Raw genomic sequence first — 16,305 nt, 5'->3', positions numbered from 1 at the left:
TTTCTTCTTCTTCTTTTTTTTTTTTGAAAAATGCCTTTATTAAAGATCTCTTGGACACCAAGAAGTATTTTTATAGTATAAGAAATAACAAGCTATAGCAAAATACAGATCCCTCTTCCCATTTCCTTTTTCATGAGTTATTCTTCCCATGCATGTGTTTATACCATTTTTCCACAAATTTAGGTATCCATAAATTATAATATTGTATGTGGTGAAAATTTAATAAATATAAGAAATAACAAGCTATAGCAAAATACAGATCCCTCTTCCCATACCCTCTTTCATGAGTTATCCTTCCCATGCATGTGTTTATACCATTTTTCCACAAATTTAGGTATCCATAAATTATAATATTGTATGTGGTGAAAATTTATTGCATAAAATATATGCTTTATAAGTTCACCCTATACACTGACTTCTACTCGTCTTCACAGGAGCTGCTGCTCAGTCTTCTAGAATTTTATTTTAAAGTCAATAAGTTGCCAGATTCCCATTTAGACACTAGATACCTACCTCTTCTACTTTCTTCTTCTGCATCCCAATTCACTACCCAGCTTTGCAAAACTAAAGGACCCACCCTTCTAAGATGATGAAGGAAGTATAATTATAAATACCTGTCTAATAGTGCATATATGTGTGTTTCCCATACCTATTTTATCCATAATAAAAGTCACAGGTGAATTTTTCAGTACAATTTTTCTTTATTACAGTTCAGTTCCGAGGAACAAAAATCCATTCCAAGAGGTAAGTTCCATATAAAATTTCTCTGCTCCTGAAAGGAAAGATGAAAAGGTGACAAAGCAATCTTGAAGACTGTCTTTGTTAGGATTCGTGTATGGTAATCTGCATAAATCTAATTCTGTGCACCCCAAGATTCCTTTAAAAAAATTATTCTCAAGTATATTTTTCTAATTTATAAAGCTCATAATATTTTAAGTTTAAAAATAATTGACAAAAATGGTTAACAGAAAAAAATCTTTCATACTGCAGTAAGAGTTTTATGAGGGTGGAACTTTTTTCTAAAATTGGAGTCCAAACATTTGTGAATATATCGTGACTGCGTTTTCATTTGAAAAACAAAGAAACTTCTCAGAAAAAATAAATGCAGTAACATATATTGAAGATTATGTAAATATTAGGTTTTCTAGTTTTCCTGCCTACAATAAATAACCTCAAACTCAAAAATATCCTTTGGAAAAAGCCCTTTAGATTTATTTAGTATTACTTAATTCAAGAATGTAGTTAATGCCGAGGCGGGCAGATTGTTTGAGCTCAGGAGTTCGAAACCAGCCTGAGCAAGAGCGAGACCCCGTCTCTACTAAAAATAGAAAGAAATTAATCGGACAACTAAAAATATGTAGAAAAAATTAGCTGGGCATAGTGGCGCATGCCTGTAGTCCCAGCTACTCGGGAGGCTGAGGCAGAAGGATCGCTCGAGCCCCAGAGTTTGAGGTTGCTGTGAGCTAGGCTGACGCCACAGCACTCACTCTAGCCAGGGCAACACAGTGAGACTCTGTCTCAAAAAAAAAAAAAAGAATGTAGTTATTTTCCTCTAAATTGTTTCTGAAAAATCTCTTCTTTTTACCACTCAGTAGACTTTATAAGTTTATGGGCTTCTTAGAAATAAATTGTATAATTAAAGTAGCACAATGTGCTTAGAATGTCACCTTTGGCTAGCTAGTATTTTTTACCTCAATTGTAGAATAGGTTCCAGACTAAAAACCACGTTGCTTGACAGTTAAAACCGTGTTTTAACTGTTTCTTTCAACTTACCTATTTTTTTCTGTTTGCATTTTTAGGCTATTGTTTTTGTGGTAGGCGGAGGCAACTACATTGAATATCAAAATCTTGTCGACTACATAAAGGTACATTTTGGCCTGTTTTTCTGTCATTTGTTGGTTTCACAGTTCTATGACTTAAGACACTAACTAGCATTCTCTGGTGGCTCTCCTGATCCTTACATAATTCCTTTTCTAAGAGGTAGGTTTAAAATCCTGCATATAGAGAAAAATATTCATATGTTCATTGTTTTCCTATTCCCATCACATTTACTTCTGGCCTAAAATTGTACTTGATCTGGTAAATAATGTATCTTATTGATATAATGCACTTTGCAGCAATCTATCTTAATATAACTTTAAATGCTTAGAGACCTCAAGCAAACTCTTCTTCCAAAAAAATCTCCCTTGGTGAAATGATAGACAGAGCTCATCTTTATGAGCTTTATTCCCATCCTATTGACTTAAATGAGCAACATACTTTTAACGAATTTGAAATGTCTTTTTTTTCCCCTAGAAAACAGGAGCTTTAGAGGTAGCAAATTAGAAGTGGAGTGTTACTCAAAGCTAACAGCAGCAGGGAGTGACAGTTTGAAGAGCAAAAACAGCATTTAAAATGTAGGGGCAACAGAATTAGCTATTTTTACAATGATATTTTGTAATTTTCATTTATTCATTTAACATTAAATAATAATCATGTAAGGCTTTAACAAAGCTAGAAGTTATGGTACAACAGGAGAAAAAAAAACACATAAGCAGATGTCACAGAGCTCCAAAACTGCCAGTTCCAACTCCCAAGATCCTATCTCAGTTGCATAGATGGGCTTCATCTTCAGATCATGAACCACCAAAATATATATGTAAGATACCTTGGTTTTAGGGGAGTCCCAGTCATGGACAAGGAAGGGGTTTTTATACCCCTCTGGTTTCATAGCTGAAATTAGATTGCATAACCAAGCCAAAAAGCAGAAACCGAGAACATGACAGAAACCAGATGCAAACCATCTCTACAAATAATGCTGACAAACTCTAATACACTGGTCTGTCTTGACCCTAGCACAGGACTATATTCATCATTAGTACATTTCATTCAGGTTTGGCCAAGGGTTAGTAAGGAGACTGGTTCCAGGTGTTCCCAGGGATAAATACATAGTTGCAATAGACAGTACATTCCACACACTCTTACCCTGGGTTAAGCTTTTTAATCACTTATCATCATTCTTTTGGCATCTTTTACAAAATTTATAGAACAGAAAAACAAGAAGGATGAACAACACTACACATCATTTGTGTAGTGACTGAAGTATAACTCTAAGGAAACATTGTAGTTTACCAGAAAGTTCGGTGAAAACTTGTTCTTAATCATACATAAGCATGACAAACTCTCAATCTCTTTCTACTACAGAAAGTTGAATTTTGTGAAATAGTGTAATGATTATTAACTAAATCTAGTTCTTTCTCTAATCTATCACCTTCCATCAGAAGAACATCTTATAGAAGTTTTAAATCAATTTTAATACATTTGCTCATTTATATCCATATTGTCATAGGATTTGTTCATATTAATCTTACCAGTGATACTAGTATTGCACCAAATAGCAATTATGTTATGATTAAGATTGTTATTAAATACATTAGATTTATAGGAGGTTTTTTTATCTTTCTCTCTTTTTTTAATCTATCTCTTGCTCATATACCAAAATGTTATAATTGATTAGGGGAAAATTATATTCTCTATTTACAAGTCTCTCTCCAGTAAATTTATTCTTTGTGCTGACTCTGCCAAGATACTCAGCCATTTTCCTTGGGCTACTTCAGCTTAAAATTGAGAAATGTACGTAATAATCCTTCTTGAGTCAATGTGCATGTCTCTTCCTATCTAACTGCAGAATTAAATTTCCTTCATCCCATTCTGGGCAGCTTCAGATTCAGCAGGCCTTATGGGCATATATAAATACAGTTAAGAGTAGTATTCTCTTGCCCTCAGCCTTGCAGAAGGTGCCAAGATAATGTGAGCTTTCTCTTTTTTGTAATATTTACTCAATGGCTCCCTTTCTGAGAGTAAAGACTTCCCCTCTTTTCTATAGTCATTAATTTTTACTCGGACCTTAACCCCTGGGTAGAAGATGATCAGACTCAGCCAGAGACCACTTCCACAGAGCTGAGAGCAGTGAGCCTTGCTAGTGCTTTCCCCCGTGTCCATTTCCAGTCAGTGCAGTGGGGTTGGGTAAGCACAAGCTTACACGACCATCTTGTCCACTCGTGAGGAAAGATGCACTAAACCGTTAGTCCTAGGCTTAGATAGGTACAAAGAAAAACAGCCCATTCCATCATTCCTCAGTTCTATTTAGAGATATATTATCTTCATGTCATGTTTGAAATTGGTCCTTCTACCAGAAGTTGTACATGCAATCCACATGTCTATACTATTGGATCAGTTAAAGAAAAATTTTTACAAATGCAGAAAAAATTTTTGTAAATTTCTGTGTTTTTATCCTACACCACCCACCCCTCATTTTTCTTGCACTATCTCAATAATCTATCCAATATTGATTCTACTTTTAATTCCATGCATATCATGTTTTAAAACACATTCCATCATGCAAATCACTCTGTCTTTTATTAGAAAGAAATACACCCAGTTTGGAAAGTAGGTGTTTCAAATATATGTTCCAGTTTTCAGTCAGCCCAATACTTTATGTTTGGTAAGGTATATAAGTCAGTCTGTTGTATATGATGCATCTTAGTAGTGCATTGTTGAACTGCACCTGCAGTAAAATGAGTTTCTCTGTCATATAAATAAGGAGTCTAAATTGAAACAATTTTTGCTGTGGCTTCTAATAATGTTTAAGGTGTTTCCTACTGCTATCAGGTATACAAATCCAGTGATTGTCCTGCATATGAACTATTACTGTCCACTTGGAACCATAGCTAATGGACAGTGCAATTGTGTGTGCACATGTTTTTGTTTTTTTAGATATATATCTAGAATTGGAATTGCTAGGTCGTATGATAACTCTATGTGTAATCATTTGAGTAACTGCAGACAATTTTCCAAAGCAGCTGTACCCTTTTACATTCCTACCAGCAGTGTATGAGGGTTCTGATTTCTCAACATCATTGCCAACACTTGCCATCTGACTTCTTGATTCTGGCCATCCTGGTTAGGTATGCAGCTACATTATGGTTTTAATTTGCATTTTCCTGATGACTTATGATGTCAAGAATCTTTTTATGTGCATATCGGCCATCTATATATCTTCTTTGGAGAAATGTCTATTCGGATCTTTTGTCCATTTTTAATTGGGTTATTTTGCCTTTTTATTTTTTGATTTGTAAGGGTTCCTTATATAATCTACATACAAGTCACTTATCAGGTGTATGATTTACAAATAATTTTTCCCATTCTCTGGATTGTTGTTTTTTGTGTTTTTGGTTTTTTTGTTTTTGGCTGGTTTCCTTTAAAGTACAAAAGTTTATTTTGGTGCAGTCCAATTTATGTATTTTTTCTTTTGTTGTCATATCTAAGAATCCTTTGCAAAACCCAAGGTCATAAAGATTTGCCCCTATGTTTTCTTCTAAGTATTGTACAGAATTTGCTCTTACATTAGGTCTTGATCTATTTTGAGTAAATTTTTTATATGGTATGAAATAAGGTCCAACTTCATCCTTTTTTATATGGCTATCCTCTTGTTCCAGCACCATTTGTTGAAAAGGCGATTCTTTCCTCATTGAGTGGTCTTGGCAACCTTGTTGAAAATCAGTTGACTGTATGTGTGTATAGGTTTATTTCTGAACTCTAAATTCTGTGTCATTGATCTATAGGTATATCTTTGTGCCAGTACTATCCCATGTTGATTACCATTGCTTGTAGTAAGTTTTGAAATCACGATGCCTGTGAATTTTTCCTGCTTTATTTCTTTTCAAGATTGTTTTGGCTTTTCTGGGTTCTTTGGAATTCTTTATGAATTTTGGAATCAGTTTGTCAGTTTCTACAAAGACATAAATTGGAAATTGGTATTATATGGTTTGCGTTGAATCTATAGATCAGTTTGGGGAATGTTTTCATCTTAACGATGTTGAGTCTTCTGATCCATGAACATGGGATGTTTTTCCATCTATTCTGAAAACTACAATTGAATCTATAGATCAGTTTGGGGAATGTTTTCATCTTAACGATGTTGAGTCTTCTGATCCATGAACATGGGATGTTTTTCCATCTATTCTGAAAACTACAAAATATTATTGAAAAAATTGAAGAAGATAAGTTTTATACTCCTTTTATTAGATTTATTTCTGTGTATTTTTATTCTATTATGAAATGAATTACTAATTTCATTTGATTCTTTATTGCAAGTGTATAGAAATCCAATTGATTTTTGTATGTTCATCTTATATCCTACAGCTTTGCTGAGCTTGTTTATTAGTTGTAATGGTTTTCAATGGATTTTTAGAATTTTCCGTATACAGGATCATGTTATCTATAAATAGAGATAGTATTATTTCTTCCTTTTCCATCTGGAATGTTTTTCCTTTTTTTTCTTTTTTTCTTTTTTTTTCCCCTTGCCTAACTGCCCTGTCTAGAACCGCCAATACATTGTTTAATAGAAGAAGCAAAAGCAGACATCTTTGTCTTCTTTCTGATCTTAGAGGCAAAGCAATCCAATCTTTCACCATTAAGTATGACATTAGCTATAGGTTTTTCAAAGATGCCCTTTAGATCCATTAAATTTTTAGGAGCTACTAAGCACCCAGTTTAATTGTCCTGAGAGGTTTTTTAAAAATCCTTTTAGTCTTACTGTTTTCCTTGTTCCAAATAATTCTAATCTTTTTCCTATCGTTCAGCCCTATTCAGAAGGAACTGAGCTAGTAGGTCTATGACAACCTGCCTCACATCATTAGAAATTAAATCCATGTCAGTACAACCATGTAGTAGGAAACAATACATATTGTCCTGGACTTATACTAGTCCATGAAATAATGAGCAAGTGCTATTTTTGTTGAGAAGATAAATCAGAATTACTATAGTATTTTATTTAGTAATGATGTTAATCTAGCTCATTATGTAACTGCTGTTTGGTTTTCTTTTTTTGTATCTGCTAGTTGGTAATAACTCTGCTGTGACTGGTAAAATTAATTTGATTGATATCAGTATTACCAAATGTTTCGATAAAATCAATCACCAAATGTGTTAGGAAATCGGCTTAAAACCACCACAAGAGATTCTTTTGATGATTAGAGAAAGAAGTATATTTAGCTAATAATTAGTTTTACATTGAATCAATATATTGGTATATTTCATAAAGTTTAAGTTTTAACCAAGAATAGAAATAAAGGGGTTATCAAGTTTATACATGATTAAGAATAAGTTTGAGCTGGATTATTTGGTAAACTACAATGTTTCTTTAAAATTACACCTATACCTCATTGGATGATACAAATTATTAGTCCTTTAGTGTTATAGAAGATATGTAAAGAGGAATGATGATGAGTGATTCAGTTAAGAAAGTTAGACCAGGGGTGGGAGCAGGAGTGTGGACTGTACAAGAACAGAATTACTCTCAGCTAGTCTATTGCAACCCTGCGTTTATCTCCAGGAATAACAGGAAGCATGGTGCTGACATTTGGAATGAAATGCACTAACTAGTGATGAATACAGTCCTGTGCTAGGGTCTAATATAGAATGGGGGCAGCTTGCACTAGCTTGCCAGCATCATTTAATAGAAAATTTAAAAATTGATTTTATAGTTTGCCCCTGGTTTCTGTCATATTCCCTTGGTTTCTGCTGTAGAACCTGGCCATGCATCCTGATTTTGCCTGTGTGACCAGAGAGGTATAAAAGGCCTGTCCTTGAACAATACTAGAACTCCCCTGAGAGTAAAGTATCTGGAATGTATTTTGGTGGTTCACAATGGAAAATGTAATGCATCCTGTGCTACTAAGGTAGGATCTCGGTAGCTGTGCCTAAAAGTTTGGGACCCCTCTAATTTTTCCCTATGCTTTCTTTCTCCTATGGTATAACTTCTACTTTTAATAATGCCTCATGAGCATATCCTGTGTAGCCTCAAGAATCCCAGTTATATGACCCTGTGTAACTGCTGCATATACCATTTCATTTTGGAAAAAAATGTAAGTGAGGTGTGGCTCTTGTTTTATTTATTCTCAGAGATGGCCAGCTAGAACATTTCTTTAGCCAACAATGTTTATTCCGCTTATACATTCACAGAGAAATGTCCTTCTCTTATGTTACAAAGCCATCATTCTTATGATCTTTGATGAATTATCAAATTACTTTGTTATAGAATAAACTTTATAAAAGATATCAATTTACCTTCAAGTTCACAACACACACAATAAATTCAGCATTTTAAGGACTTACCAAAATTCTCTAGGAGAGAAGTTTTGACTGTTGTGATTGGGTTTCAACATTCTGTCAAAATCAGGAATAAAATGCATAGAATTACAAAGTAGAATCAGATATATTAACTTATAAATACCGTGTTGCACAATTGAGACTAAAAGGACAATCCATGCTACCTGCACCGTATCCTATTTTCAGCATAACAAAACTCTAATATGATGTTCTTCAAGTAGTTCACATCCTATAATGGAAGAATGTTGATCTCAGAATTTATAGATAACTGTTGCTCCTGTGAAATGTGGCAGTCCTCAGTTTCCTTCTATTTTTAATGTAATAGGAAATAGCACCAACAGTGTGCCATAATACAGATTTTTGGAAAAAAAAATTTCATACAATTTTAGGATAGATGTGTACACCAAAATCCACCAGGAACACCACTCCCTCAAAAAGGAAAAAAAGAAGAAAAAAAAAGTCCTAGTAGGTTAGTCTCTTTCCTTGGGAATACTGAAAATATTTCTTGTTACTTGTATCTGAATTCTGGCTCTGATTTCTGATTTTTACAGGGGAAGCAAGGCAAACACATTTTATATGGCTGCAGTGAGCTTTTTAATGCGACACAGTTCATAAAACAGGTAAAGTATACCTTTTTAGTATGTTTTTGTTAAAAAATATCAACAGCAACTTGGAATATGCTAAGAAAGAGAAGAAGCTAAAACAACATAAGGTTTTGCTATGGACAACTATGATGAGGAACATTATTTCCATTATCGCAACTCTTTTATGAAATGACAAATCCAGAAAATTCAAAATCGGAGTAGTGTACTCAATTAGGCAAAATTTATTTTAGTATTTCCTTACATGCTGTCCCCATTGCTGACTTAGCCAAGCATATCACCACGTATTGGGCCTAAGAAATTAAGTAGCTTTCTTGGGGGAATAGTATGGTCTCAGTTGATACAATGGAATTATGTTTACCCTGAAAGTTAATGGCAGCAGTAACTGAGGCATACATATGGTCAATACAATCCTTTTAGCATTGTTCCCACTGATGTTCTCAATAATCATATTGATCTTAGTGTTTTTCAGTTTTAACTAATTGGGATGCTCAGTAGCCTGCCCAATACTGTTCACTCAGTGTTGCCTTAGCTGCCATAAAAATCATAATCAAACCCTGTACTCATTGTTAGCAACTGTTCCTAGCATTGATTTTCCAGCACAACTTCCTAACCCTTACGTGGCTCTTGTATCGTTAACCTTCAAGTAGTGACCCAATGGTATTATAAGAATTTCAAACATACAGAAAAGTTGAAAAGAATTTACAGTGAACACCTATACACTCCTCATCAATGTTTTACTGTACTTGCTTTATAATTATTATAAGATACCTATACATCTCTCAATCTGTGTATTGTTACAACTTATTAATTTCAAAGTAAATTGTTGTTACTATTACACGTCCCCCATTAGTAGTTCAATACCAGTATCATTACCTTCAATTCATTATTTGTTTAGTTCCCCCTCCTACTGCTTTGGAGGTAAAATTTACAACAATGAAACATACATATCAAATGTACATATTAAATTTTGCCAGATGTATTCACCTGAGTAACCCAAACCCCTATCAAGATGTAGAACACTACCAGTACCTATTCCTAGTCAATCCCTGCCCAAATACTGTCTTGATATTTTCTACCATTAGTTCTGCCTATTTTAGACCATCATATAAATGGAATCTTTTTTGTTAGGTTAACTAGAAGAATCTTGATTTCGATAATCTTTTTAATGAACCAGATGTTGTCTTATGTTACTTTTCTTATTTGTTTTCTATTTCATTGATTTATATTCTTAATTATTTCCTTCATTCTGATTACTTTGGATTTACTTTGCTCTTCTTTTCCTAGCTTCTTAAGTTGGAAAATTACTTAAGTTATTAATTTTAGTTCTTCTTTTCTAAATTAAACATTTAGAGCCATACACTGAGGAAAGGACACATTACTTAATAAATGGTGCTGGGAAAATTGCATAGCCATATGCAGAAGAATGAAACTGGATCCTTATCTCTCACCATATACAAAAATTAACTCAAGATGGATTAAAGACTTAATTCTAGAAGAAAACCTAGGAAAAGCTCTTCTGGACATTGGCCTTAGCAAAAAATTTATTAACAGATCCCAAAAGCAAATGCAACAAAAATAAAAATAGACGAATGGGACTTAATTAAACTAAAAATCTTCTGCACAGCAAATTATCAAAAAAGTAAATAGCCTACAGAATGGGAGAAAATATTTGGAAACTATGTATTCAACAAAGGACTAATATCCAGAATCTATAAGGTACGCGAACAACTCAGCAAGAAAAAAAACAACCCCATTAAAAAGTGGGCAAATGACTTGAACAGGCATTTTTCAAAAGAAAATATACAAATGGCCAAAAAAGATACTATAAAATGCTTATCACTAATCATCAGGGAAATGCAAATTAAAACCACAAAGAGATACTATCTTACTCCAATTAGAATGGCCATTATTAAAAAGTCAGAAAACAGATATTGGCATGGATGCGGTGAAAAGGAAACGCTTATACACTGTTGAATGTAAATTAGTACAACCTCTGTGGACATCAATATGGAGATTTCTTAAAGAACTAAAAGCAGATCTACCATTCATTCCTACAGTCCCACTACTGGGTATATCTAACCAGAGGAAAATAAATCATTATATCAAAAAGATACTTGCACCAGTATGTTTATTGCAGTACAACTCACAAAGATACGGTATCAACCTACATGCCCATCAGCTGATGAGTAGGTAAAGAAAATGTGGTGCATATATATACACCATAGAGTACTACTCAGCGATAAGAATGAGATTATGTCTTTTGCAACAACTTGGATGGAACTAGAGGCCATTGTCTCCTAAGAGAAGTAAATCAAGAACAGAAAAATAAATGCCACATGTTCTCACTTATATAGGTGGGAGCTAAGCTATGGCTACGTGACACACAAAGTACTTCGATGGACACTGGAGACTTAAAAGTAGGGGAGGGTGGTAGAGGTTGAAGGATAAAAAATTACCTATTGGGTACAATGTACACTATTCAGGAGATGGATACACTAAAGGCCCAGACTTTATACAATATATATGCAATGGAATTCAGCTTGTACCTCCTAAATCTACTGAAATTTTGTTTTTAAAAATTAAAAAGACCATATGGAACAATAAAAACAAAATTCCTGACAACCACTACTTTAGTTGCAGTCCACAAATTTTGATATATCATTTTCATTAACATTCATTTTGAAATAGTTTGTAGTTTACTTTGTGACTTATTCTTTAGCCTATGTATTATTTATAGATCTGTTTTCAACTATTCAGGGGTTTTCGTGTGTACTTAATGTGCTGCTGCAAAAGTTGAGTGGAGGCTTCTCCCTCAATTTGGTCAAGATAACTGATACCGTTGCTCAGATCCTCTTTGTTCTGTTTGTTTTTTTGGTCTAATTCCATCATTTGCTGAAAGAGTAGCATGAAAAAATCTCCAACTATGATTATGGAATTATCTTTCTCCCTTTAGTTCTATCAATTTCTCCTTTTTGTATGTTGAAGCTGTTATTAGATATAGTAATCATAAATGTGATTATGCAATGTTTCTCTACATGTCTGATAATGTTCTTTGTCTTGAAGTCTACTTTATCTGATATTAATATAGCCACTCTAGCATCTTATGCTTATTTTTTGCATGTTTTAACTTTTTTCATCTGTTTACTTGCAAGTGTTAAAGTGCTTACTTTGTAGGCAGCATATAGTTGGATCATTTTTTTTTTATTAACCATTCTTATAGTCTCTGCCTTTTAATTGGAGCTTTTCATCTGTTAACATCTAATTGTCTATCATTTCTCTCTTTGCTTTATTTCAGTCTCTTGTTTGGGATTTCTGTGTTCCTTATTTCCTGGCTTCCTTTGTATTATTTGAAAACTTTTTAGATTCCATTTTAATTCATCCACAGGTTTTTTTAGCTATATCTCTGCATTATTAATTTAGCATTTGCTCTAGAGATCACAACATATACATTGTTAACTTTTTGTAGACAAGAGTTAATATTGTGCCACTTGGATTAAATGTAGAAACTTTCAAACCATATAAACCCATTCTCTCAGCATTAATGCTGTGCTGATTATATACTTTACATCTAAATACATCATTAACCTCACAAGACAAGTCATATATATTGTAAAGAAACAAATCTTTTGCATTTACAGAAATACTTATGATTTCTAGTGCTCTTCATCTCCATTTCTGGTAGATTCCAGTTTCAATCTGTTGGCTGAAACGCTTCTTAGCATTTATTGTAGCTCAGTATGCTATCAGTGAATTCTCTTAATATTCTTTTACGTGTAAATGTCTTTATTTCACCTTTATTCTTTTTTTCTCTCTCTTCTTTTTATTGAGACAAGGTCTTTCTCTGTTGCCCAGGCTGCAGTGCAATGATGGCATCATAGTTCACTGTAACCTCCAAAGTCTGGGCTCAAGCAATCCTTTTGTCTCAGCCTCCCAAGCAGCTAGAACTACAGGTGTGTGCCACCTGGCCCAGCTAATTTTTTCATTTTTGTAGAGACAGGGTCTCACTATGTTGTCTAGGCTGGTCTTGAATTCCTGGCCTCAAGCAATCCTTCCTCTGAGGCCTCCCAAAGTGCTGGGATTACAGGCCTGGGCTTCCATGCCCAGCCCTGACCAGTTGATCTTTGATATTATTGTTGTAATCATTTTGGGGCACAATGCGTGTTCATTACTTCACTGACCAGCTGTTCCCTGATCTCTCTTTCCTATGGCCTCCCTATTACCTGAGACACAACAATATTGAAATTAGGGTTAGACCAATTAATAGATAGCCCTATGGTGGCCTCTAAGTGTTCAAGTGAAAGGAAGAGTCACACATCTCTCACTTTAAATCAAAAGCTAGAAATGATTAAGCTTAGCAAGGAATACATGTCAAAAGCCACAACAGGCCAAAGCAAGGCTTCTTGCACCAAACATTTAGCCCAGTTGTGAATGGGAAGGAAATTAAAAGTGCTACTCCAGTGAACACAAGAAAGTGAAAAAAGCCTTATTGTTGGTAATGGAGAAAGTTTTAGTGGTCCGGATAGAAGATCAAGCCAGCCATAATATTCCATTAAGCCAAAGCCTAATCCAGAGCAAAGGCCCTAAACTCTTCAATTCTGTGAAGATTGAGAGAAGTAAGGAAGCTGCAAAAGAAAAGTTGGAAGCTAGCACAGGCTGGTTTGCAAAGTCTGTGGAAAGAAGCCATCTCCATATCATAAAAGTGCAAGATGAAGCAGCAAGTGATGATATACAAGCTGCAGGAAGTTATCTAGAAGAGCTAGCTAAGGTAATTGGTGAAGGTGGCTGCACTAAACAGATTTTTTTTTTTTTTTTGTGGGGAGATAGAGTCTCTCTCTGTTGCCTGGGCTAGAGTGCCGTGGTATCAGCCTAGCTCACAGCAACCTCAAACTCCTGGACTCAAGCCATCCTCCTGCCTCAGCCTCCCAAGTAGCTGGGACTGCAGGTGTGTGCCACCACGCCCAGCTAATTTTTTCTATTTTTAGTTGTCCATCTAATTTCTATTTATAGTAGAGATGGAGTCTTGCTCTTGCTCAGGCTGGTGTTGAACTCCTGAGCTCAAGTGATCCTCCCACCTTGGCCTCCCAGAGTGCCAGGATTACAGACGTGAGCCACTGCACCCAGCCTAAACAGATTTTTAATGTGGACAAAACAGGCTTCTATTGGAAGATGCCATCTAGGTCTTTCATAGCTAGAGAGAAGAAGTCATTGCCTGGCTTTAGAGCTTCAAAGTACAGGCTGACTCTCCTGTTAGGGGCTAATACAACTGGTGACTAAGTTGAAGCCAGTGCCCACTTGCCATTCTGAAAATCCCAGGGCCCATTAAAAATTATACTAAATCTACCCTGCCCATGTTCTGTAAAGGGAATAACAAAGTCTGTACGATAGTACAACTGTTTACAGCAGTGGTTTACTAAAAGCCCATTGTTGAGACCTACTGCTCAGAAAGAAAGATTTCCTTTAAAATATTACTGCTCACTAACAATGCGCATAGTAAGCCAAGAGCTCTGATGGAGACGTACAAGAAGATTAGTATTTTCATGCCTCCTAATGCAACATCCATTTTGCAGCTCATAGATCAAGGAGTTATTTCAACTTTCAAGTCTTGTTACTTAAATATATTTCATAAGGCAATAGCTGCCCTATAATAATAACATCATAATATAATAATTCCTCTGATGGATCTGGGCATTGAAAGTCAATTGAAAACCTCCTAGAAAGGATTGACCATTCTAGATGCCATTAAGAACATAAGAGATTTCATGGGAGGAGGTTAAAATATCAACATTACCAGCAGTTTGGGAGAAATTGATTCCAACTCTCATGGATGAGTCTCAGAGGTTCAGGACCTCAGTGGAGGAAGTAAATGTACTGTGGCAAGTAATTCTCTTCCTATTTCTTGTGGTGGATATAGCAAGAGAACTAGAGTTAGAAGTGGAACCTGAAAATATGACTGAATTACTGCAATCCCGTGATCATATTTGAACAGATGAGGAGTTGCTTCTTAAAGAAGAGCAAAAAAAGCGGTTTCTTATGATGGAATCTACTCCTGGTGAAGATGCTGTGAACATTTTTGAGATGACAACAAAGAATTTAGAATATTCCATATACATAGTTGACAAAGCAGCAGCAGGGCTTGAGAGGCTTGACTCCAGTTTTGAAAGAAGTTCTGCAGTGAGTAAGATGCTGTCAAATAGCATTGCATGCTACAGAGAAATCTTTCATGAAAGGAAGAGTCCATTGATGCAGCAAACTTCATTGTTATCTTATTTTTTAAAATTGCTAACAGCCACTTCATCCTTCAGCAGCCACCACCCTGATCAGTCACCAACCATCAACATGAAGGCAAGACCCTCTACCAGTAAAAAGATTACAATTCACTAACAGCTTGTTAGTATTTTTTAGCAATAAAGTATTTTTTAATTAGGGTATATACATTGGTTTTAGAGATATAATGCTATTGCACACTTAATTGACTAGAATATAGGCTAAACATAATGTTTATATGCATTGGGAAACCAATTTGTGTGACTCACTTTATTGCAGTGGTCTTGAACCTAACCTGCAATATCGCTGAGGTATACCTGTACTCTAAAGATGTTATTCCACTGTCTTCTGGCCTCCATTGTTTCTGATAGGAAGTCAGTAGTCATGCAAATCAATGTAACTATGTATAATGTACCATATCTCTCTGGCTGCTTTCAAGATTTTAAGATTATGACGTATCTATATACTTTTCCGTATTTATCTTGCTTGGGAACACTGAGCTTCCTGAATCTATACGATTATACCTTCACCAAATTTAGGGATATTTCAGCCATTATTTCTTCAAATATTTTTATGCCCAGTTTTCTTTCTCTTTTGGGGGGGATTTATTTACAGATATGTTTGACCTTTTATATTGTTCTACAAATCTGAGGATTCTGTCATTCAGAGTGTATAGTTTATATTGCCTTATCTTCACTAGGTCTTTCTCTTATCTCCATTCTACTATTCAATTTTAGAATTTTTATTGGTTCCTTTCTGATTGTATGATGGTGTTATGTTTTCATTCATTGTAAGCATATTTTTCTTCATTGAGGATATTATAGCAGCTTTAAAAACCTTTTATATTAATTTCAACATATGGGTCATCTCACTGTTGGTCATCAATAATTGTCTTTTCCCAAGAGAATGGGTCGCATTGTTTCTTCATATATTGACTAATTTTAGATTGCATCCTCAACATCGTGAATGTTACATTTGGGAGATGGAATTTTAGTTCCCTAAAGAGTGTTGATTTAGGTGTTTATTAGGCAGTTAATCTTGGTTGGACTCAAACTTCAAACACTGTTTATTAGGAGGAGCTCAAATCTCACTTCTTAGTTTTCTCCCATTTGTGAGTGGTTCAGGGTTTCATGATAGATTTAGGAAAAGTCTATACAGGTTGAGCATCACTAATCCAAAATTTGCCAACACCAGTTAGTGACACTGCTTTCTGATGGTTTTATGTGCATACTTTGTTTCATGCACAAAATTATTAAAAATATTTTATAAAATTACCTTCAGGCTA

General features: G+C 34.8%; 1 protein-coding gene across 1 annotated transcript in view; it reads left to right on the top strand.

The window, feature by feature from the left end:
• SCFD1 (sec1 family domain containing 1) overlaps positions 1-16,305 on the top strand; it is a 105,962-nt gene that overhangs the window by 84,072 nt on the left and 5,585 nt on the right. Inside the window, exons 22-24 of the mRNA XM_012647886.1 lie at positions 711-744; positions 1,800-1,865; positions 8,703-8,771. Of these exons, the coding sequence (XP_012503340.1) occupies positions 711-744; positions 1,800-1,865; positions 8,703-8,771 (169 nt within the window). The remainder of the gene's footprint in view (positions 1-710; positions 745-1,799; positions 1,866-8,702; positions 8,772-16,305) is intronic.

The sequence above is a fragment of the Propithecus coquereli genome, unplaced genomic scaffold (assembly GCF_000956105.1).
Source record: "Propithecus coquereli isolate 6110/MARCELLA unplaced genomic scaffold, Pcoq_1.0 Scaffold273, whole genome shotgun sequence".
Taxonomy (NCBI): domain Eukaryota; kingdom Metazoa; phylum Chordata; class Mammalia; order Primates; family Indriidae; genus Propithecus; species Propithecus coquereli.
The sequence above is the reverse complement of the archived record's forward strand: the minus strand, read 5'-3'. Positions and strand labels throughout refer to the sequence as shown.